The sequence below is a fragment of the Panicum hallii genome, chromosome 2 (assembly GCF_002211085.1).
Source record: "Panicum hallii strain FIL2 chromosome 2, PHallii_v3.1, whole genome shotgun sequence".
Lineage (NCBI taxonomy): Eukaryota > Viridiplantae > Streptophyta > Magnoliopsida > Poales > Poaceae > Panicum > Panicum hallii.
In genome coordinates, this window is record NC_038043.1 from 47,770,731 (window position 1) to 47,795,499 (window position 24,769).

Below are 24,769 nucleotides of genomic sequence, written 5' to 3' on the forward strand. Positions count from 1 at the left end.
TGAGCCGACCGGATCCTGCTATCGAACATCAAACCGTTGGGAGTGTGGTTGAACTTTTATTTCCAGACTTCAAAAAGAACGTGGACAAAAATCACCTTTTGAAACCCAGTTTTGTCAATCTTATTGTGCCCTCTCCATTGTCCTTGACTCCATGGCTCCGATGCCTGCCTGACCTGACGGTTTCCACTAGCCAACTGCCAGGCACAGACGCACAGTAGGCCTTGATCGACAGATATCACCTTTTCAGAAGACATCTGGTCAGTTCAGGTCACATCCCGGTCCTCTGTAATCTGTATGTTTCTCTTCATGTTCCCCCTGACAATTGCAACTGCTGTCTTCTAACTGCAAGTAGTCTTGGCCGTTGTCTTGCAAGTGGCGCTGTGCTACGGTACATGTCGATTACCTACTTAGCTGACCACTGATCAATACCCCCTCCGAGGCTCCGATAGCAAATGGGAAAAGTCCGGGTGCCCGTACTGCCTAGGCGGCTAGGCCGGCTGGCCGGGGACGTTCTGACCTCACCCTCAAGCCTGATATGTCAATTTGGAAGAAGTACAGTGGACTACAGGTTTTCAGTTCGGGCTGCAAAAGGCGACAAATATCACCTTTTCAGCGGTCAGTTGGGTCCATCTCCTGGTCATTCGCTGTGACCTGACACTGGACTGATGAGCACGGCAGCTGCCCAGGACGAACGACGGCTACATTCAGAACAGTCCCTGAAGATTTCAACGGAAAACAAACCGGTTTCACGGCCCATTCGTCCTCTCGCAACTAGCTTGTGCCTCTAGCTCGCAATCGCAAGCGGCTGTGGATGCCAGAAACTTTGGAGTGGACTGGCCATGGCCAAGTTGAGCCAGCCTTTCCACACGCGCTGTATAGTACCGGACTCGATAGGTGTAGTTGGTCTGTCCCCGTCCTACAATAAATCGGAAAAGTTGCCTCAACCGGTCAACCCGGCGCCGGGAAGGCAGCTATGGGACAGAGCGCGACAAGAACTAGCTTTTCCGGCGGAGGCCATCTGGTCGCTGTTGCGCAGCTAGGCAGGCAGGCAGCGAGTTGGCCTCGCCGCGTCGGGGCCGATGGCCGGTGCAACTTGCCGAGCGCGGCCACGGTGTGAGTGCTCGCCGCGATGGGGTCAAGGGCTCGCGGCCGCTTGGGCGTAGCACCAGGGTGGACGGACATCTCAATCTCCTCGACGCCGCCATGCGCCATCGATCACCGTCGTCTTCTGAAGTGAACAGAGGAGGTACTGAGATGTGAAATCATACACAGGTATCTCCTTTCTCCAGGATTTCGGTCATGACAGGTGAGAGTCAAAGAGACGGGAACGACGGATGTATTGGCGCTGGGATTTTGATAGGCTTGGCTTCGGCTACCTGCTGACTTGCTGGAGCATGTCTGAACGGAATTGGCTGAAAGCTTGGACCTGATCAAGCCATCCAAGTAAGCTTCAGATGGTGCTGCTTGCTTCAAATATTTACCTGAAGGCGTGCGTTAAGAGGTTGGATCAACATCCTATTTAGATACATATTGTAGATACATATTGGATATTGGAACGGAGGGGGAACCAAACAACCCACCAATATCTACACCGATGATGTAAGAGTTGGAATCAACTTGACATTAAGAAAAAGAAAGAAAATATGAATTTAATTTTATCTTTCTTAAAAAGGAACTCAACGGTAGGCGCCAAACACCCAAACCACACACCTATGTACAGGTTTCAAACAGATACTTCCTCCGTTTCAAATTATTAGTCTTTTTTACTTTTCTGGATGCATAATTTTTACTGTGCATCTAAATATATAATATTATGTCTAGCAAAAACCATGGGCGGACCCAGGGTCTGGCGACCCTGGGCACCGGCCCGAGCTCTAAGGGAATTGCACAAAAGCAGCTCCAATGGAATTGCACAAAAGCAGCATGTGGGCTATAAGCTTTTCTAATGAACATGGAAGGGAGAGTTGCCATAACTTTTGCCCAGGCTCCGCTAATTTGTTGGGTCCGCTAGCGGTAAAATCTATGTACCTAGAAAAGTCAAAACGACTAATAATTTGGGACGAAGAGAGTAGCCGACGAATGTCGGATCTTTGAAATAGTACTGAACATTCTTCTTTGTTTCTAAAAGCAAAAAAAATGACAACTTAGCGTGCCTAAATTAGGAAGAGGGCTTAAGGAACAAGAGAACTACTACAATGCTGATTCTAAATCGCAAACCCCCCTCACTATCCGATGCTCTGTTTCTCTCAATTATGAACCATCCAAAATTTTGTCAGAAGCAAGCTACTACTACTCTTGACGTTTCAGACAATCAGGATATTGTTTTTTGTGTGCTAGTGAACTTCATCCTTTCTTTGATTGGAGGTAGTATTACGCTAGTAGCTCCATAGTGCCATATCAGCGGTGCCATGCTCGACGTCCTCCCACCACGCTCCCGCTCCAACGGCGTCCGGCGCGTCCACGAGCAGCCCCTGCGCCAAGCTCGCGTAGTACGATCCGGCATCAACCATGCCGCCCAACCCGAACACGTCGTCGAGCTCGAACAAGACGTCGGGCGACGGCGCTGCGCCAGGAGAGCCACTGTCACCCTCGTCCTCGTCGGCCGTCTGCACCGCTGGCGCCGACGGTGCCGACGCCGACACCGAGCGCCGCCGGAACGCCTCGACGGCCTCGGCGACCGCGTCCTTGACCTCGCGCTCGCTTCCCAGCGCCGCGGGCATCAGCGGCGGGAGCAGCCACGCGGAGTCGGCGAAGTTGAGGCAGGCGGCGCGGCCGGAGAGCGCGATGGCGGCGGCGTCGTGCGCGCGCGCCGCCAGCTCGGGCGTGGCGAAGGTGCCGAGCCAGAGCCTCGAGCCGCGCCGGCCCGGGACGCGTAGCTCGCACACCCACCGCCCCGCCTGGCCGCGTCGCCGCACGCCGCGGAACACCGGGTGCCGCGTCTCCCGGAACTTGGTCCGCCCCGCCGGCTTCTTGGGCGGCGCCGACCACACCGTCATGTACTTCTCGTGCTCCGCGGACGACGGCGGCGGCGGCGAGGGCGTGTCCATTGCAGTCTCGCTGAGGATCAGCAGCTTGGCAGTAGCGTGGTGGCTCTGGTCGAGCTGGGACCGATGGAGCAGTGGAGCTTGGACTTGGATGGAGGGAGCGGAAGGAGGCCGGAAAGTATATATAGGTAACTGGTCAACTCGGTGCAGGTTGGTGACTGGTCGTCAGTGCCGCGGGGAGTGAGAAGCGATTAGCTGGAAATGGAAATGGACAGCGTGGCGTGGGAGAGCGGCGTGCGTGGCGGTCCAAGTCAGCCACTGCAGCGGCGCGGTGGCGGGGTCCGGCGGTCAGCGGCCGCCAGCTTGGCGTGGGGCGTCACTCTCCCACTGGCCACTATCAGCTCCACGGCGCTTGCTCTGGTCTCCGTTTACTGTTCAAAGCTGATCTCCTGGGTACGTTGTTCGCGGTGGCTGGTGCTTGGGCGGTAAGGCCCGTTGACAACGTTCCGGTTCAATACCTCTGCTGAGTTTGACTAGAGAAGATCTTGAAGGTCTAAAGCTGCCCTGGCCATCTAGATGTCAACGCCCAAAGCTGGTGTTCTAGATTGGCAAAAGAATACGTCTACGATGCTTCAGCAGTAGTGTCGTTCTGTGGCCATCCGTAGGCCAGTCACCATGAGCAATGCTCGCACAGCAAAAGATAAAATAAAATTCCAATTGCTTGATAGGCTCGATACATGTGTTTGGTGAAGCTGAATACAGTTACTTGGAGCGTGTTTGGATCGAGGGACTAATTTTTAGTCCGGGTCATATTAGATATTTGGATGGAGGAATTAAATATGAGCTAGCTATAAAACTAATTGCATAAGAGCTTTTTATCGACGAATAATAAACTCTTTCTACTTTGACTTAAAAGCTCAATCCGATCCAATTTCGGCCTTGCGTAGATGGTTTGCTTGGGCTCTAGGGTCATTCCCTTCTCAAGGTTGGAAAAGTAGGTTCTTTATTACTCGAAAGCCGGGGAAGATTAGCAAAGTGGAAAAAGATAGAGGCAGGGGGAGCAGCATCTTATTCTCTTCGCGTTCAAGATCCGGATAGTTTTGCTTTTCCGGGCTTGCCTCCGCTATCGTTCTGGAGGGTTCCGGTTCCGGAGCTGCTTCCCCTTCGGGCGAGGCATCCCAGAGGGATGGAGAGAGGCATTCCGGAGGGATGGATGATATTTCGGAGTGGCACCCTAGCGGGCTGTCTTACTACCCTTAGAGTCCAGCTGCTACTAATAGGAATGGCTACTTGCCACTCGGGAAAACGGCTGAATAGTTGGCCTGATAGTTGGCCTGCTCAAGGAAAAGCCTATTAATTAGCAGTAGTCCCAGGCACTACCGGTAGGGTGACTAGCCGGGGTCCCGGGACAAAGGTTTTGATAAGCCAATAGTAGTAGTTGTTGCTTTCTCGGCTATTTCAATAGAAATGATTGAAATTCTCGTATAGTACTAGACGGCAATAGATCCTACAACTCTAAATGAACTTGGTTAGGGCTTTGAACTGTAAGGGCAGAGCGACCCCAGCCCAAGACCAGTCTCTCCACATAAGCCAGAACAATTTAACCATCTCACGCTATCAAGAATCAATGGGGGAAGTAGGAATCCAAGCCAACAAGGGAAGAGATGCTTTCTAAACCAACTATTGAGGAACTGGAGATTGAGAGCTGATCAAGGAAGCCAAAGCTGACATGATCGAGCCTATCTTCCATCAACAGGAATCGCTTTCTAGTCTACTCAAGAAGGGGAGTAAGCTAGAAGGAAGAGTTTTGGGCTTGGTTGAATTCTTTAATCGATAGGTGAGGCGGAAAGTAGGTAATCGCATTACGAAGCAAGGAGTTAGGATCAACAAAGCAGCGACTGTGCCACTGTCTCCCCGGGATGAGGCGCCAGGGTCTCCTCCCCCGAACCTAGTGACGCTGTTTCGGTCGATCTGAACAACGTTCAAGCCGTTATTGAAGAGGTCGAGGATCAGGGGGAGGAGGAAGGAAGGAAGGAACCAAAAAGGGCATATATTCAAGACAAAAAATTCTACTTAGAATGTTGATCTTCTGACCACGAAACTGAGGCGCAAAAGAGGGGGTTGACATCATTCGTTGTGATTGGATCAATCAGACTCCCTCAAGAAAATGCCAAGGGGCGCCCTTTCTCATTATCTGGTTGTCTTGCATTTACTTTTTCTTTTATTTGTCTTGTATTTCCAAAGAGACGGTGAAAGCTTTACCAGTTCCTAGTCTGATGCCAGGATCTTTCTATGAAGATCTGGAACCTCGAGTCGAAAACAGATAAATCAACCTTGCGCTTCCCTTGCCAGTGACACCGGGGCAAGGTACGAAAAAGCTAAAACTCCCTCTTTTTCCGCTTTGCTAATCTTCCCCTCTAACACGGGCCGAGCCGGGCCTAGGCGGGCGTGGGAGGAAGAAAGAAAGTCGAAGAGCATCTTCTCCTTTATCCTTTTTTCATTGCAACATAGGAAAGCGCCCCATTCGCAGGGAGGCTGCTGGGAACTATGCCGATTCATATTTTGCTATTTCAGCAGACGATCCACGTGAATCAGTAGCAAATCTAATTAATTCATCATTAGCATATGTTTACTGTAGCACAACATGATCAAATTATGAACTAATTAGATTTAATGGATTCGTCTAGCTAATTAGTCTTCATTTATGCAATTAATTTTTTAATTAAATTATATTTAATACTTCTAATTAGATCCTTATTTTTTTTAGGGGCACTGACTTTGGTCCAGGAGCATGAGACCCGAGGAAGGATCGATTGTGTCTAGTTCTCCTGCTCATCAGTTAGCCCGCGCCGCGCTTAACGAGCTGTATGCATGTATGTGTATGCGGCGAACAGGCAGTCGACGCAAAATTTTCCACCTGATCGAACTCCCTGTGTTCAAAAGATTAAAATAAAAACTCTATCAGGTGGAAAATATTTAGGAGCCCGATCGAACTTCCATCCTTCTTTCTTTCATTCTTTTCTGGGTGAGGTGAGCTCCACCTCACAGCTTGCGTCTTGGGTGTTGGCCATAGGGATTCAGGAAAGAGGCGATGAGACAAGGGAAGTGCTCCTTTGTCACCTCACCGCGTTGTGAGAAGAGCGCGGCTGCTTCGCTTCCGCCCCAGTGAAGCGACAGCTCGCGTAACTGGAAGGAATTTGACGGCAGAAGAAAGGGAAAGAAGATTCAACCAGTGGCTTCAGCCAGCAGGGCCCATGACCGGACTCGGTCTGATGCGGAATGGCCACATCTTCTGGAATCTGGATCAGTCACCTGGGACCGGATCACCAGCGCGTGAAAGTTACCTCCTCTGGTTGCTCGCGTCTTGGTCTCTTGGACCATCACAAACTCACAAGTTCCTTTTCAAAAAAAAAGAAAAACACACAGGTTACAGTCGCAATTCGCAAACGAACGAACGGACGATGGGATGCCCTTTCATGCAAGGACTCTTTTTGAGGAATGTGTTGCTTTCCTGTTCTTTTTTTTTCTCGGTCAGTTTATGGCTAAAAACTGCTGCTTGGAAGTACCTCGAGTTGTCGGGCGCTCGGAAGACAAGAACAGGGGTCGAGAGTTTGAGACAAAATTCTGTGAACCGTTGAAGTTAATTGGCCGGGAATCAATTTGAATTTTGTTACAGAAGTACAGTACGATGAGTTGGGGGATCGTCAAGCTTTATTGTAAACTCCCTAGTAGCTCCATAGCGCGACGTCCGCTCCGCCGTCGCCGAAGTCGCCATGTTCCCAGGCGGCCGGGGGCGGCGGCGGCTCCATGAGCAGCCCCTCCGCGAGGCTGGCGTAGTACGTGTCCAGGTCCATGCCGCCGAACCAGTCGGGCTCGAACGCGCCGCCGTCCAACGCAGCCGTCTCATCAGCCTTCGCGGGTACGTGCTCAAGCGACGTCGCCGGCGAGCCGGAAATGTCTTGCAACGGCGGCGGAGCCGACGCCGAGCGCGACGTCACCTCGTCGACCGCGGCGGCGCTGCCGGCGGCACCGGAGCGGCGCTGGAAGTCCGCGACGGCCTCGAGTGCCGCGCGGCGGGCGTCGTCCAGGCTCGGGAGCGCGGACGGCGGCGGCAGCGCGAGCCGCCACGCGGAGTCCGGGAAGTTGAGGCCGGCCCCCGAGCGGCCGCGGCCCAGGGCGAGCATCGCGGCGTCGTGCGCCCGCGCCGCGGCCTCGGCGGCGACGTAGGTGCCGAGCCACAGGCGCGCGCCGCGGTTCCCCGGGACGCGCACCTCGCACACCCACCGGCCCGCGGCGCCCCGGCGGCGCACGCCGCGGAACACCGGGTGCCGCGTCTCGCGGAACTTGGTGCGCCCCGCGGGGCGCTTCTTGGGCGCCTGCAGGGAGGGCGAGGACGACGGCGACGCCTTGTTCTGGCCCGACGAGGACGAGGACGCCGAGGTGGAGGAGGTGGAGGAGGTCGAGTGCTCGAGGCGGCCCATGTCCATGGCTGCTTCCTGCTGCGGCTGCTGTTTTCTTCAGGTGGATGCTTGAGCTTGGTCTGGGGAGTCGAGTGACTGCTTCTGCTTGCTTGCGTTGAGCTTGACTGCTTGAGCTGAGTGGTGTGCGTGGATTTGTGAGAGGTGTATTTATAGGTATGCCCCTGCGATGTGGGCGTGTTCACACGCGGAGAATCCATGGTGACGAACCCCGGCTGGCCGCGGCGACGGAAACAGCTGGTGCCAATAGATCATGCTGGGGACTAAAATAAAAATATGTTTCAGCTGATGGGGGCGCGGGGCGTGTGGGGGGACGGGGAAAGCCGCTCGCTGCTTGACAGTGGTGTTGCCGTGGAGGGCATGGCCCGCCCGCACCTGGGCGCACTCTCGAAGCAGAGGCGGACACAGAGACACTGATGGACAGGGGCTGATGGGATGGGGACTGCAGAGCCATGGTTCTCTTTCTCGTCTTCTTTTTTATTTTTGCTGAATAAATTTCTGTAGCAATTCCGATCATCTGTCCTTTTTCTCTAGAAAATGTTTTTCATGAATTTCGAAATATGTCACGGTTACGAAGTATGTTTCCCAGCAAATCATGTGATGTGAATTTTCATGTATATAAGAGTTTGTGCAGAAAAAAGACGCGTAATCAAAATTGATACGGCGTCAAATAGACGAAAATATGAATGTGCCATCACACAACATCATCTTATCGTAGAACTCACAATTAACTCTGGTTTACCTGAACATGTCTTTCACCATGAATCCGAAAGCGCAACTGTAGCATTTCAGCTGATCTCAACATTTGCAAACCTTTCGGATTTGAAGTCGAAACGATCATCAACCCGCTCTTCGAGCACCAGCTTCGCGTCATCGTGACGTGAAAGAGGATGCGGAAATTGAGCGCATGCAAGTCTGAACTTGTGAGGTCCAGTAAAGATGATCTTCTCTGAAGTAAAATAAACTGATAATCGAATCAGTTCCAAACATACTGGATCCATCGAGCTTTTAGGTTAACGCACATGCCGAATCACTGTCCATTAGGGATGAAAATAAAAATGGTAATTTTCAATTTTTGAGAATCATTTTCGAGATTTTTTCAACTTTCAAGGCTAAACGAAAATAAAAATTATTATCAAAAAACAAAAAATGAAATGGTAAAATAATTTGATGTTTTCAAGAACTATCGTATTTTCAGGGTATTCTGTTGTTTTTTAACCGATAGAAATATCATATTCATGTACATTGCCAGCACCCCTGCTATCTATTTTTAGAATATCATATTTATATTTTTAGAGAGTCATGACTTATTTGTCCTAACTCTAAATCACAACCAAGCGATCTGAATTCATAGAATTATGAATAGTTTCTTGGATGGTGGGATTAACTATCAATTTTTAGTACTATGAAATGAATACATGTCATGGATGGATGGATACTTGGAGTAATATCTTAACCATCAGTGCTAGTGCTTGTGCATGAAATGTGTCAAGTCATATGGTTAGAGTTGTGCTCTATCGTCTGACATATTTATCGTTTTTGAAAATATGTTTCCGAGATTTCAATCATTATCGATGTGCTATATATTTTTATTTCCAAAACTACCGTAATACCAATGCCGTTTTCGTTTCTAATAATATCATATCCTTTTCGATAAAAAAATATGAAAGTAAAAAGTGATAAAACCTTTCGCCGATCGTTTTCTGCTGTTTTCATCCCTGCTCTCCATACCGGGGGAGCCGTCTCTCCTCCCTGCCCCCGGATTCCCGGCTAGGAGGAAAACGAAAGGATAAAAAAAAAACAGCGACAGCCGTATCCAGACCGCGAGCGGCCGCCGTCTCCGATTTCCGCACGCCTTCCTCCCCCTCCCTGCTGCCTCCGGGGGACCAGCTGCTCCGCACGACGCCATCACGCGACGGCCGGGTCGGTGATTTTCAATCGATTCCTTGGATGCGGGTGCGGGCGGGATCCCGTCGCCCCGTCCGCTGACGCGGGGACGGCGCCCCGAGTGAGCCGGGCTGGGCCCGCCCAGGCGCCCCCAGCCGCGGAAATATCAGCCTGAGCTGCGACGGGACGGCCTGATTTTGTCCCCGCCGCCCCGCCCGCGCTTGTTTTTTTATTGCTCGCGGCCGCCGTTCTCGCGTTGCCTTCCGCCCCCTGCGGCTTGCACGGGCCGATTTTTTTTCTTTTTGTGGGCGTGGGGAGGCAGCTTCCGCGCAGGGGTGCTTTGGCCGCTGGCTGTTGTTGGGGCGCGGTGGCTAGCGTGCTCCAGCTAACCGCCGGGGTGCTGGCTCAACTTGCTCCGTGAAGGATCGGATAGACACGGAGGGTAGCTGTTGTGCTGTTGACGTCCCGATGGCGACATGTTCTAAAAGAAATGTATTTCTGTTCCGTGGTAAATTGGTGGCTCCTGATTCGTCCGTGTATTGAGGCATCTATTCGTCGCTTTACGCAAATTAGGGAGATTCAACTGTAGAAAGATCCCCGCCGCTCGCACCCGCCTCCGGTCTACGGCATCCCCGCCACCATCCTCCGCTGTCGTGCAAACCGTCACGACCGCCGATCCAGCTCCACCCCCTCTTTCAACGCCGCCGGTGGTCATCGGACCCTAGTAACCCCCACCTCGAAGGCCTGAATTCCGGCCGTTGCCGACTCAAACAGGAAGACGAACAGCAACGCACGCTAGTAAAGGACTATTTGAATTCAGAGGCTAATTTTTTTTAGTCCGGATCCATGGAATGTTTGGATGCCAATTATTGACTATAAATCTACTAGCGTAAATGGAGATTAATTCATGAGATGAATTTATTAAACCTAATTAATCCATCATTAACGCATATTTACGTAGCACAACATTATCAAATCATGAACTAATTAATCCATCATTAACGCATATTTACGTAGCTTTCAAATTTAATGAATTCGTCTCATGCATTATCCTCCGCCTATACAATTAATTTTATAATTAATCTATATTTAATATTTTTAATTTGTGTCCGTATATATCTGATACGATGGAAATCCAAAACGGTCCCTAAATAGATTTGCCGGGTGCATCCCGGAGATGGAGAGCCCTGCTCGGAAGCGGGTGGATACGATGCATTGGCGCTGTTGTGGTGAAGGAACAAGAGCTCTGCTGCTGCGCGGCGGTTGCGTGACCGAGGGGGGCATTGGAATTTGAAAGCTGTTCGTTTGCGCGAGCGCCCTTTTTCTTTTACATAATTTCAAGTAGGATTTCACGTTTGCCGTATCTGAAAACCCCAGGGGCTGGGGAGCGTTTGGCCAGACGAAATGTGGGTTTGGTCTTTGTTAGTCGAGCAAAAGCAACAGGTCAAATAAAACAAGACTACATGTCAGCGTGAGCCTTTTGTCTTGACGCCATGGGTTCTCTTGAAGGGAAATTCGATGTCACTTGGTACTTCGGGATGGAGCGCCATAGGAGGTTGAGGCGAACATCATTTGGTAAGCTGAAACAGGGCACGGTTCCTTGTACACCGTTACAGGATAATCCAAAGCCCATGCAGGCATTTTCAGCGAGGTGAGAGTAGTTTAACTGTAAAGATTTCTTGTGGCAGACGATGGGTTCGTCGACAATGTAGCACTTGCAGTGACTTCGTCAATCTTGAGAATCATCCGGCTCAATCTTTCGGAAGTACTCGTAGAAGTAGGGTTGCGTGCGTATATTTACAGGGGTGAGTGTGTATGCATATTTACGAACGTCTGTATCTGTACCGTATAATAAAAAAAAGTTGATTTCCAACATTTGGGGACAGATTGCCATCCCATACCGTTAGAATGCGAACCGATAGTTTTATGTAAAGACTGTAAAAAGTTTAAGCTCTTGTATAGTTGTATCGAAAAGTCAAGCGTCAACCGAGTGCTCTGTTTTCCTATTCCCAACTTGCTCTCTTTCATTACCAGAATTAGCAACCACTAACCACTACGGTCTCAAAATTTGGCATCGGCAGCCAAGAGAAACAAAATTGAAATTCGAAGTGCAACGGCTTAGTTCAGTTCTACTAGTAGCTCCACAGTGGCACATCGCCGACGACGGCGTCGTCTCCGAACGCCGGAACCGCGGACGGTGGCTCCATTAGCATCGCCTGCGCCATGCTCGCGTAGTACACATCCCAGCTCATGTCGTTGAACACGTCCAGATCGAACGCCGAGTCCTCGGCGGCCGGCGAGGACTCCTCCCCGTCGGTGGAAGCCCCGTCGAGTTCGACGCTGGAGGGGGAGGAGGGCGCCGACGACGACGCGGCGTCGTCCTCCGAGACCGAGAGCGCCTCGCGGCGCTGGAAGCCCTCGACCGCCTCGGCGACGGCGTGGCGCACCTCGGCGAGGCTGGCGTACGAGGCCGGGACCGCGAGCAGCCGCGCGGAGTCGGCGAAGTTGAGGCAGGCGCCCGCGCCGGCGATGGCGAGCATGGCGGCGTCGTGCGCGCGCGCCGCGGCCTCGGCGGTGTCGAAGGTGCCGAGCCAGAGCCTGCAGCCGCGCCGGCCCGGCACGCGCACCTCGCACACCCACCGCCCGGCGTTGCCCCGGCGCCGGACGCCGCGGAACACGGGGTGCCGCGTCTCCCTGAACTTGGTCCGCCCCGCTGGCTTCTTGGGCGGCGCCGTCCACACGGTCCGGTGGTGCTCCTGCTCTGGCGACGAGGTTGAGGGCGACGCCCAGCTGCACGGCGAGCTCGACTCGGCGCTCATCTCCTTCTTGATCGGACACATCTTCTTCGTCTTATCACCTCTCGGTTGCTTAGCTCGAAGATCTTTGGTGACCTGTGTTCTGAGTGAGCGGTGTCTCCGGTGGATTTTGGATGCGAATGGTGGATTTGCGAACGCATATTTATAAGCGGTGGCTGGATGGATCAGAGTACAGAGCGCGGGAAGGGAGCCAGTCCTCCAGTGGACGAGCACACAGCTGGAGAATGAAAGCAGAGGAAGGTGGGAAGCATCTGGGTAAGGCTGGGAATGCAACTTGCAAGGCAACAGTGGGAGGCTTCGAGAGTGACCTGATATTTTCTTTCTTTATTATTGGGTGGGACCAGTGTGCCACCACGGCTCCTCTGGCAGTTTGGCCTCCCCCGGTCGGGAAACGTTCCTCTAACGTCCGTCTTTCTGACATTGGGTCACCGACGCATGCCCGGTCCCACACATCAGTGTCCAGGGAAGACTCGTCCCCCTCTCTTATACTGCCTTTCCTCTCTCGTATGGCCATCTTCCTCGGGGGCGATCCTTTTACTGCAAACTTTTCTTCCTCTCTCCTATTTCCAAGCAAACATCTCACAGTTCTCTGGCACGCTATGAATCAAGGCACGAGAACTTGATGCCAAAAGGGATTGTCACGACGATAAACTGAAGTATCAGCCACATGGCCCTTCCGATAGACCCATACTCCATCAGCCGCTCCTTGCAAAAGCTTCTCTACCTGGAGCATCTCCAATGATACGCCGTGTGAGAGTGGATGGAAGGGGGGAGCACAACAACAATGTATTGTGTTCTACGATATAAGTGCGAGTGATCTCCTCCTGACGTTAATAGTTGGGTGACGCGGTGATGGGCATATCATGGAGGAGGGGGAATGGAGAAGCTATTTAATTTTCTTTTAAGGAAGAAAGAGAAGTGATTCAAGCAAGATGAATAAATCTTGCATGGTTCGTTACTGGGATCCCTTCATTGTTCGAGCGGGAAGTTTCTTTTTTGTTTTTGAAAGGGAAAGTTTCTTTTGTTACTTGTCTTTCTGCCGGTAAAAACACGGGCAATTTTGCCACAGGACACTCTACAATGTCGTTTTTTGCCACAGCACACTACTCAATCTTGCCTTTGCTGCTGGACACCTTTTAAGTATGCATATTTGCTAATGAACACCGCAGTGAGTATAATATTCATTTTGAGAAAAATAGAGGGAGAAAAGTTTGTAAATACCCAAATTACACCCTGTGCCCTCCCCCCGGCGCTTTCCACCCGCCACCGGCCACCCCCGCCCCGCGTGAAGCGCCGCCGCCCCCCCACCCCCCGGCGAGCAGCCCCCCCCCCAAGCAAGCGCCGCCCCCCCGGCGCGCGCGAAGCAGGGCCCCCCCCCCGGCGAAGCAAGGCAGGGGTGCCCCCGCCCCCCCCCCCCCCCGGCGAGGCAAAGCAGGGGCCGTGGCCACCCGCGCGGCGGCGTCGGCGGAGGTGCAGGCCGCGGCGCTGCGGGAGGAGAACGCGGCGCTCAAGGCGCGTGCGGACGAGCTGGCGCGCGACAACGGCATGCCGAGGCGCGGCGTGGCGGCGCAGCACAGGCGGCAGGAGGAGCTGGAGCGCGACAACGGGGTGCTCAAGCGCGGCGTGGCGGCGCTGCACCAGCGGCAGGAGGAGAAGGAGCGCGCGGCGGAGGAGCTCCGGAAGCAGGGGCTAGACCCCCCCTCCCCCCCCCCCCCCGGGCGCTCGGCGACATGGCGCAGCGCCGTGACGCCGCATGCTTGAAAGGGTGTCTAGGAGCAAAGTTACTTACGCCCTACCGTTGCACGTTGCAAGGCTATTTTGGTCAGATCACCTATTTTCTCTATCCTTCCAACCAGAAAATTGATATTATAATCGCTGCGGTGCCCATTGGCAAAGATGCACACTTAAAAGGTATCCAGCAGCAAAGTTAAGATTGAGTAATGTCCTGTAGCAAAAAAACGACATTGTAGAATGTCCAGGAGCAAAATTACCCTACAAATACGGTCACCTCCGCTGCTCATGGCCCCAATCACACCCGTCCGTCCTTCTGCTCAAGCCGTGGCCAAAAGAGTCGCGAGCTTCGATGCGAAAAGGTCACGAGTAGTTTTTGATACGAAAAGGCAGGGGGCGATCGCTCGCGCCGGCGCCGTCGTCCGGTACTGCGCGCCCGCTCACGGCCGCTCTGGGGCGCACACCCGCACGCGCGACGGCCAGCTGTGTCCTCTGCTGCTCGCTTGATTTCGCTCGATATTCTAGTTGCCGTTTGGGGGCGGCGATGCGACATCGTGTGACCGCCGCTTAATTTACCCCGCGCAGGCGGTCCGAGCTCATCTCTTCACAGAGTGACGGAGACGCGCACGCCTGGATGACGGGAACGGGGAATACTCTTGCTTGGCATGATTTTTTTAATCGGTGGACGGTGATCTTGTGTGCGCCAGCCGCCAGCTAGAAGTGGAAGGCGCAAAGGAGCGGAGGAGGTATACTTTAGCAGTACTAATCCGTGTTGCTTTCAGCACAAGTGTGTTGCATCGGGCTACTGTCTGCTGAACTGGAGTTCTAAACTGCGTCCAAGCCAGCCGGCGACCAGCGGTGGAATCTGTTGGCCTTCACGAACCCAAGCGCATTGAACCCGCAGGCTCGCACGCACGATTCGTGTTGCTACCTATTCCTTCGTCCATATGCTTTGTGAGCAGCACCATTGCTGACGTAACAATACTCAGATTGGTTGTCGACGAAGCATGTCAAGACCGGGGGGTCTGCCCCTGTTTCGGTTGAGCAGACAGGCCAGGCGGCTTCTCACTTTCTTTTTCTTTTTTACAAGCTGCGGGTTCTCACTTGACTCTCGCTCATGAGAACAAAGCATCAGCGGCTGACCCGCCCCGGCCTCCTCCCGCAGCCACAGTCAAATTTTCTCGGTCAGACTTGTGTGCCCCCTCGGCTGTGTGAGAGAGTTGCACTTCAGCGAATGCAGATGTCAAAGGTGACGCGCACAGGATGATCGGGAGCATTCGTCACGCTCACGCCTTGCAACCGCTGCATCGAGCGGTCGTTTCCTCGTTCGCCTACCTCACGCTCGCACATGCCGTCACGAGCGCGGTCACGGTTCGAGCATTGCGGCGGCACGGCATCGCGAAAACTGCAACTTTGCGAGGCAGGACAGGTCAGGAGGCCCCGTCAGTGCGGCGAGCAGAGTATTGGGGGGTCATCGTTGCCGTTTAGCCCGCCGACTGATGATTTTTGTTTCTTTTTAGGTGAGGGTTTGTTTTGCGAGGTGTATGGAGAGGTCAACCACAAGGTTAAGCTCAAATTTCCACTTCTTGCTAATTTTAGAAATTCTTCTACTTTCCCAAGCTGCTCCGTCTCATTGCCCAAAGTAGTAACCGTTACAGTACCAAAATTTGGCTTCGGAGTCTTATAGAGAAAGAAAAGGAGAAAAATTGAAGCACAGCGGCCTCAGTCCTAATAGCTCCAGAGCGGCACATCGGCCACGCCCTCGTCGCAGAACGCCGCGGCTGTGGACGGTGACTCCATGAGCATCGCCTGCGCCAAGCTCGCGTAGTACAAGTCCCAGCTCATGTCACCGAACGCGTCCAGCTCGAACGGCGAGGACTCTTCCCCGTCGGTGGAAGCCTCGTCTTCGACGCTGGCCGGGGAGGACGGCGTCGACGACGTGGCCGAGCGCGCGTCCTCCTCCTCCGGGAGCGCCTCCCGGCGCTGGAACTCCTCCACGGCCTCGGCGACCGCGCGGCGCACCTCGGCGAGGCTGGCGTAGGAGGCGGGTACCGCGAGGAGCCAGGCCGAGTCCGCGAAGTTGAGGCAGGCGCCCGGGCCCGCGATGGCGAGCATGGCGGCGTCGTGCGCGCGCGCCGCGCCCTCGGCGGTGTCGAAGGTGCCGAGCCACAGCCTGCAGCCGCGCCGGCCCGGCACGCGCACCTCGCACACCCACCGCCCGGCGTTGCCCCGGCGCCGCACGCCGCGGAACACGGGGTGCCGCGTCTCCCGGAACTTGGTCCGCCCCGACGGCCGCTTCGGCGGCGACGTCCACACCGTCTGGTGGTGCTCCGACGAGGCCGAGGTCGAGGCCGAAGCCCAGCTGCGGGGGGAGCCCGATGGCTCGGCGCTCATCTCCCTCTTGATCGGACACATCTTGTTCTTGATCGGCGGTCGAGCGGTTGCTTAGCTCTGGAGCGCCTCTGCTGGTTGCTTGCTGCTGCTTGAGTTGCGCTGGAGTGGTCTTGCGATGGGAATGGCGGATTTGCGGCCGCATATTTATAGGTGGCGGCCGGCCGCCGGTGCAGGGGATAAAACGCGGGAAGGGAAACCCAGTGGGCGAGCACACAGCTGGAGAAAGGGAGCTCAGAAAGGGGGACGCATCTGGGTAAGGCCGAGGACGGAACTTGCTGCAGCAGCAGTAAAACAGTGGGGGGCTTCCAGAGTGGCCTGATATTTTCGATATTTCTTATTTGTTTATTGGTGGGTATAGTACGACCACAAGACTGCTTTTGCTTCCGCTAACGGTTCCCGTCTCTGAGTCTCTCGTCACGCGGCTACTTCTGGAAGACTGGTTAATTGCCACTCTACTTCTCCATCTTGTTCTTCCTTTTGAAAGAAAAAATGCTAGGCTTGTTTGCCGATTAAGGAAAAGAAAATTGCTGCAGTTTTCAGCTTCGGCCTTGTTTAGATTCCAAATTTTTCTAACCCAAATTGCAAGTACAGCTATGGATTGGAAACTTTTGAATCCCAACTTTGCAACACAAAATTCCAACTCTTTGAATTGCTTTAAATAAGGTTGCTGAAAGACTAGAATGCCCCTCTATGCCAAAAAACGCCAGTTACAGCATCACACATTGCTTGCATGTTTATATCAAATGCAACACTACTCACAAGCTTAGATTTTTTTCAAATCCTCTGAATAGACAATATTACAAGTTTTGAAAACTGGACCATATTACAAACCGCATGCAACTTCTGAGCAAACATTTGTTACAATCAACAAATATCCGAAAGAACTAGCATTTATTACAGTTTGTGAACAGATTTAAATCTAAAGTACAAGTCCTCGGGTCCGCCGCAAGCAAGATTATTACAAGTTCTCAGTAAACTAATGCAAATACAATTCCTCAGGCTCTATTGTACAGGTGGTCAGCAATATAATCACGAAATGCATTCATCTGTGCAACATCTTCAAAATCTGGGGCATCAACAGTTTCAGGCTGATCAATAGAGGCCTCTGGCGGCATATAATGTACATGTTGATCTACCAGCCCAAAGTCATTATCGTCCAGCCCACTCAATCTTATAAAATTATGTAAAGCCATACAAGCAACAATAATCTTCGTTTGCGTTCCGGGAGGATAGCAAGGGATTAGCATCAATATGCGCCACTTCATTTTCAGTACACCAAATGCCCTTTCAATGACATTTCTAAGAGATGAATGGGCATAATTGAAAGTCTCCTTTTTACCTCGTGGTTCTGCGACGTTTTGGAAGTCTTGAATATGGTACATGGTTCCCTTGTACGGAGCCAGGTAACCTGGACGGTTGGGGTACCCGGAGTCCACCAGATAGAACTTCCCTACAGCAGCAACTACCTGTAAGTGTTAAGTACTTGAATTAGAAATGCCAAATGTAGTAGCACCTAAAACTCTACCTTCAGGTGGGTGAGGAAATTCATCCTTGTATGTAGTCATGGCATCATCAAACACTCTCATATCATGAACAGATCCCGGCCATCCCGCAAGGATAAATGTAAAGAACATGTCAAAGTCACAAGCAGCCATGACATTTTGTGTCGTCACGCCCTTGCGACATAAGTGCTGTACAAATTTATCAGCAGGCACTACACAAGGCATGTGGCTGCCATCTATAGCTTCTATGCAGTCCTTGAATTCAGGGTTGAACCGAGGGTTAAGCACCCTAGGATGCGTAGTGCTGAACTCTGGATCCCGAGATCTAATGATATCATCCGCAAGCTTAACCACACACTCCAACACTCTATAGAACATTGCGTGTACTGTGCCTAGTGACCTCTCAAATCTGTCCTCGGCTTGCCTAGCTGATTGTGGAGCACCTACAATCCAGAGGAACATCCCTAAAGCCTCAATATGGGTCGATTTTCCAGTGTCCTTCAGGCCATATTCATTTCCTAACAGAGTATGCAAACTATAGAACATCTCTACGGTCATTCTAAACATATTGTAGCAGAAGGTTTCATTGGCTAGTTTGTCTTCTACCCATTCCAACCCAGTCATCTTGGGCACTCTGTATTCTGCCCTATTGTAGAACTTGTCCAAATGGAGGGCATACTGAGAGTACATACCATATATCAATGCAATGCCTTCATGATCCTCCTCTGCCAGCATGTCAAAAAAATCCTGCTCCCACAGCTGCTTCCTACCAGCATCAGCCTCCACCACTGCTGAAGGTTCGTCAGCTTCTTGCACACATGAAACAAAGAGAAAAAAGCTCTAATCAGCACATAATCACATATAGAAAAGGAATGATGCAGCAGAACCTTGCCTTATGTAACCTACTGTCACATGCACATACAGTGACCCACATAACTTAAATATTCATCAACAAGCAACACCACAATAAAGTTGCACAACACAACAAATTAGCACAACACAAGCGTACACAATAAATGCATCCTTGCACACAAGATAGGTGTGCAAGGATGCATTTTCTTCTTTCTTCATCTGCTTCCTCAAAAGACTCCATGTCCTCCTCAGAACGGAGTAACTTGAGAACTCCAACCCAAAGGCGGCTATCTCCAGCTATCCCCAGCTGCCTAGCCATCTCCCCCACTCGCTTCCTCCTGGCTCTCTTCTGTTCCTCAAGTTTTTCCTCTCTTTTCTGCCTATCCGCCCAAATCTGGTTCTGTGCTGCAGTCCTGTTCTCCAGAATGACGTTGAGCTCCCTCATGTTGGACTGCATTGCACGCACTGCTGGGCTCCTGGACTTCTTGCTTGGGTTGCTTGAAAGTGCATCTAGGCCTAATGACCTATTTTGGTGATTTATAACAACCTAAATGTGTATCTAATGTTTCAATTGAGAATAATGAGCAGGGGTCAAAGAAACCAAAAAGGAGAAAAGAAGAAGAACCAATTCCGACGATTCGTTAAAATTGGAGAACGGTACCGGTTCAAAAAATGTGGTTCAAGCGAAGATAATTCTTTGTTTTATATTTTCTTGAGTCTAGGTATACCGTACTATCAAGGGGGATGTGGAAAGTGTGTGGTAGAACACAAATAAACCAAATCCGGAACCCATACTTTGAACAAAAAATTGCAAACCCGAGTGGTCCTGGCGGACAGTCCGCCAGGACACTAAAAACAGCCTAACGGCTAGTTTTTAGTGAGGCTCTATATATATACCCTTTCGACCCCCAATGAAAAATAACCGGTCAAACTGTATAAGCTGAGCCTCAAGCACATTCTAAGCACTCCAAAGCTCCCCAAAGTGAGACCCTAGCTTCTCCACTCCAAATCCTTGGTCTAGGGTTGGGTTTGAGCAAGATCCAAGCAAGATTCAAGCTTTCCCCAAGAAATTCACCTCTCTTGGGCATCTCTTGGCTCTCTCCATCGCTTTCCACATCTATTACTCTTGGAGCTTGGCTCCTAGACGGTTAGAGGTGCTCAAGAACAACCAACTCGTGGTGTGGTTGGATTGAGAAGTTTGTAGTGTGGTTGGATTGAGAAGTTTGTATTACCCTTATTGCTAGTGAAAATTTTAAGTTTGACCTTTGTGGTTGCTTGAGAGAGGAAAGGGTTGAGAGGAACCTGGTCCTTTGTGGACTCCTCAACGGGGACGTAGAATCCTTGAGTGGATTCGAATCTCGGGTGAAAAATCTTGTGTCTCTTGTGTTTGATTACTTCATTTCATCTCTTGCACATTTGTTATTCTTGCTTTTTGTACCTCCGTGTAGTATTTTTGCCCGATCAACTTGTATACCTATCTTGTGCTAGATTGCTTCCGCATTTAGTATTCCTAACTTGTATTAGAGCATTTCTATTCAAATAGATTTTGTATACAAGTTTTAGTTTTCAATCGGTTACATTTCTTACCCGAGATGTCCCAGCGGACATTGGAAGTGCCCAGCGGACAGTCCCAGCGGACGGTCCGCCAGGCAGCCTCGGACTGAATTCTTGTGTGCAGGTTTTAAGCAACGATCGCCTATTCACCCCCCCTCTAGGCATACTTTCGCTGCTGCCGGTGCTGCGAGTGGTAAGGCTGCTGAAGCTCCTCATGCTGCCACTGCTGTGCCGAGTGCTTTGTGGAGTGGTGTCGCCGCCATCTTCATCTTCGTCACTGCTAATGGTCTGTGGCCCTTTGCGGTGGCCAGGAACATATGAAGTTTCCCCTGTGACATACACGCCTTGAAACATCTTGTCCATTTCTGCGAGGTAGTCAGGAAGGCCATGCTTGAGCTCCTTCTGCTGGTCCTGCAACAAACGCAAATGAATAGAGTTTGTCAGAAAATATACAAAGCTAATTTAATAGTTGTGTACACATACAAATATGGTGCACCTTGCTGTTCTCTTCCCACCATTGTTCAGAAGCATTGACAGAACCATCAGAGGAACGGACCCAATCCGGTTTTCTTGATCTGGAGATCACGTATGGCTCTCTGTCGGTACATACAGGCAGGGGTACCTCCTGCTAGGGTGTCCAGGCCCTTAAGAACTCACAAATACGTAATCTCCCCCTCGGCTTCTGGGGGGCGTGGCATACGACCAGGGCCTGACAGCCGGGACCGTGGTCTCCGGACCCTCCCCGTGCTGCCTCGGGTCAGGGGTCTCCGCGTCCCTAGGAAGGTTGGAAGAGCCCTCGGGTAGCTTCCGTGGACCCGGCCTCCTCAGGGAGGTCCGGGGGTGCCACGTGTGATGGTCCGCCCATCGCAGGCCAGCCCGCTCCGACCGGCCATGGGGGCCCGGACCCTCCTCCCCCGGGAAGGGGTCCGGCGCTGCCAGGTGCCGTCCTGCGGAGGGATCGGGGCTGGCCCTGCCGCGTGCTGGAGGCTCCTTGCGGATCACCTCTCCACCTACCAGCATTTAATGCGGTAGCTGGGCTGGGCGCGCCCAAGTCAAAAAGAGCGGCCTGCCACTGACACACGGGGCAGGTAGGCTGACACCACGGTATAAGACCGCCTGTTTCCAAGGCGGCGCGTCGTATCACCGTGCACAGTGCGCGGACTGTGTATAGTCCCGTCACGGCGCCGCGTGCGTGATGATGGCCTGTAATGGGCGAGCCAAGACGTGCGCTGCGACAGTGCGTACACAACGGGTCAGCGCTGCTTCACCGCCTGACGGAAGGTCCCATCCTAACAATGACAGCACGGCTTCACTGTTATGCAACGCTGACGCCGGACACTATACAAGATAAGGCTGTACACGGCCATATCCGGCTAAAGATACGCACATCAACTTCTCGATCGAGAAGACTACGGAGAGGAGCTCGAGGAGATGACCTCCATACCTCTCATAGAACAGGCTCCTGTCGGCTGGGCCCACCTGTCGGGGCCCCGCACAGTGTAAGCGCTCCCCTTGTACTATAAAAGGGAGAGTGTACATAGGTTACACACACACACGAACTTAAGCCCAGGTTAAGTTCTACCCAAGGCTCTCACAGTCAATACAAAACCATAGTGGACGTAGGTATTACGCTCCGGCGGCCCGAACCACTCTAAAATCTTCGTGTCCCTCCTGTGTTCATCTGTCCACCGATCGAGCGCTCCTAAGTCCCCTCCAAACCCATCCTTAACTAGGATTAGACGGGTGCTTTCCGCCACCCGGCTGGAGAATTCCTCCGACACTCTCCATTCCTTCTTCAGTGCTCGGACCTTATTGCCAAAGATTACGTTGTCATGAACCAGGCTTGTCCGTTTCAAGTATTCCTCTGTGATATTTTGCCAACCCCACTTAGACATCTGACCCCTGTTGTAGTACCCCATGTCAATCTGGTCCCAATACAACTGATAGAAGACATCTGACTCCATTGAGCCCTGTCAAGCTTGTTCTGAAATATTGCACAACCACAGTGCCACAGAAACAGAAGTTACAGTTGTAAGCAAATACGAACAAAACATCACAATGTATGTGAAGTGAACATCAGAACGGAACAAAGATGCATTACATGTATTACTACCTACTGGATGCTAACAGCGCAGTGTACTATTTGAATCGGTTGCAATTCTCAAACGTTAAAGCAAATGTAATGCTACGAAATGGTTTCTAAGTGAAGACATGGCAACAAATCTGCTAACAAAGAATTTTCCCAGTTCGGATGACAGACTGTAAAGAGGGAAATCGATCCATAGCGGGACTTGGGGAGGAGGCATGCTGTCGTCGGGGGCGGCCTGTTTGAGGCGGCGACGTGCACCACGGCCCCTGGAAGAGCCAGCGTCGCCGGATGTGGAGCCACGTTGACGAGGAGGGACGCGGCCGGCACCACCGGTCCCGGAGTCCCCGCGAGGAGGGGGTCTGGCCCCTCCAACTCCACCGGAGCGAGGCGGACGCAGGCCCAGGGAACCCCTGCCGCTGCGTGAGGGCACGCGCGGTGGATGGGGGTCGATACTGCCACTGTCGCATTCTTCAGCTCCGGACTGCAAGATGCCATGGTAAGCCTCCATGCCTGCCCAGGACTGGCTGGCGTTGAGGTCGAGCGAATCCAGCCTCAGCTGGCTAGCAGAGGGGTTGCTGGATGAGGGAACGCCGAGCATCGGCGAGTACACCGCCGGCTGCGACAAGAAGTCTCTTGTCTCGCCATCGGAGGAGAGGTTGACGAAGCTGTCGTCGTTGGGGTAGCCGGAGTAGTTGCCGAAACCGGCGGCGTCGAAGTCATCATGTTGGGTGACGTCATGGGGGTACCCTTCCATCGCCGCCGACGGGGTCAAGGACGGCAGATCTGGACGCAGGTTAGGTGCTAAGGGCTGAGGACCGTGTGGATCTAACTTGGAACACGGAGGAGGCGGCGGCGGAGAGGACGGCGGCGGCGGAGGAACACAGCGGCGGCGGAGGAACACAGCGGCGGCCGGGGGAGAGCGAGCTGGGGGGAGCGCCGCTAGGGTTTGCGAGTCCTGCGAATGGATACGGAAGGGGGTTGAGGGGCGCGGGTGTGAGGGGTATGGCCGTCCACCGCGCGGTGCTCCCAATGATTGGGCTGGGCCAAATACATTCCACCCGCAGGCCAAATTTTTTGCAACCAGCCCGTTTAGATTGCAACTTCAAAATGTTACACAAACTTGGAATTTGGCCTGCATCTAAACAAGGCCTTCGATTTGTTGTGCGGTGGCGCTGAGAACTTTGTTGTGCCAGGCTCTTCTAGATAGTCGGTGGCAAGTACATGTAAGAAAAGCTTGATATTTGGCATCAACCAATCCTGACTGAGAATTCTCGGAGGAACATCTACATTTTTCAACAATGAATTGGAGTTGTGCTGTTAGTTGCATTGTGTTTCTAGCTACAGCACCCCCTAATCCATTGCAAAAAAATATAAGATCAATTAGGATTTTAAAGAGGGTCAAACTTTGTATATTTATCTAAAAAATAGTCAAATTGCATACATGATTAGTGTATAAAATTGTATTACTTATATGGTAATCTCTAATGAACAAAATTGCAGAAATATTTATGAAAGGAGAAGAAGCTGATGAGGTTCGGGAGAAATTATCTGAGTCAAAGTTGTCAGGCATAACTCTGGTGACAGATGACATAAACTCGGTCAAGTAAGCAGTCATAAGGAATAAGGAGTTCGAAACGGACTAGAAGATGACGTCAACAGAAGATCTTGAGTCCGGTTTTGTTTTGAATATCTTGTAAATATGATAGTTTAAGTTATTTCTTTTCCGCTCAAGTTTGTTGGAGTCGTGATAAGCTATGAGTCATAGTCTCAGGCTGTAAATAGTAGACCTTAGGGTTTTGTAAGATCTTAGGGTTTTGGGGACGTGCATTAACTAATATAATTTTTCTCGATAGTTCGTCAAAACCCTAGGAGCAGGAGTAGAGTACTTTATCAACGAATTTTTCAGCAAGTAGGGCTGCATCGAATCGATCTCCGGCTTGTTGGTAAGTTCGTGTTTATCAGATTTTCTAGACTTTAGCTATCGGCGCATCGCTGTAGTTTCGTCTAGTTCAATCTACAAATTATCGAATTCTATCAAATTCTTGTAAGGCTGCATCGTTTGATCTCTTGCTAGTTCTTAATACATCTTACAATTTATCATAATTTATCAAGTGGTAATCATCGGATCATCGGTTTTATCTAATCTTTTCATGTAGTTATTTTACAGCCGATTCATTCTGTGATTATCGCTTCTACTACCAGATTATCTACGATCTTATCCTTCACTGCGTGTAGGCTGACCAGACGATTCGCTTGCCTTGTCGTCGGTATCTCAGGCTGTCTTGGTTAGTCCGATCCTTCAGTAATAATGCTAAGTCAAATCTTATTGGCTGGATAGCGCTGTTTCGATTTGGTCTGATCGGACTAATGATGATAATAAATTTAGCCTAATTAAATGCATGTGTTTAGCTATGAGGTTTTTATTGTTAATCCTATTTCACCACAAAATCGTCTTTGTAGCCGATGTTTGGTATTATGCTTT

The 24,769-nt window shown here is 51.7% G+C and overlaps 4 protein-coding genes across 4 annotated transcripts; all 4 read right to left on the bottom strand.

The window, feature by feature from the left end:
• Positions 1-2,122: 2,122 nt before the first annotated feature.
• LOC112882135 (dehydration-responsive element-binding protein 1B-like) lies at positions 2,123-3,120 on the bottom strand. The gene has a single exon (XM_025947123.1). It carries the CDS (start codon positions 3,045-3,047, stop codon positions 2,376-2,378), a length of 672 nt encoding a protein of 223 aa, XP_025802908.1. The 5' UTR covers positions 3,048-3,120; the 3' UTR covers positions 2,123-2,375.
• Positions 3,121-6,594: 3,474 nt separating this feature from the next.
• LOC112882740 (dehydration-responsive element-binding protein 1H-like) lies at positions 6,595-7,607 on the bottom strand. The gene has a single exon (XM_025947867.1). It carries the CDS (start codon positions 7,469-7,471, stop codon positions 6,710-6,712), a length of 762 nt encoding a protein of 253 aa, XP_025803652.1. The 5' UTR covers positions 7,472-7,607; the 3' UTR covers positions 6,595-6,709.
• A 3,704-nt stretch (positions 7,608-11,311) lies between these two features.
• LOC112882741 (dehydration-responsive element-binding protein 1A-like) lies at positions 11,312-12,459 on the bottom strand. The gene has a single exon (XM_025947868.1). The coding sequence runs from the start codon at positions 12,187-12,189 to the stop codon at positions 11,482-11,484; it is 708 nt and encodes a 235-aa protein (XP_025803653.1). The 5' UTR covers positions 12,190-12,459; the 3' UTR covers positions 11,312-11,481.
• A 3,002-nt stretch (positions 12,460-15,461) lies between these two features.
• Positions 15,462-16,420, bottom strand: LOC112881479 (dehydration-responsive element-binding protein 1A-like). The gene has a single exon (XM_025946183.1). It carries the CDS (start codon positions 16,309-16,311, stop codon positions 15,625-15,627), a length of 687 nt encoding a protein of 228 aa, XP_025801968.1. The 5' UTR covers positions 16,312-16,420; the 3' UTR covers positions 15,462-15,624.
• Between the last annotated feature and the right edge of the window lie 8,349 nt (positions 16,421-24,769).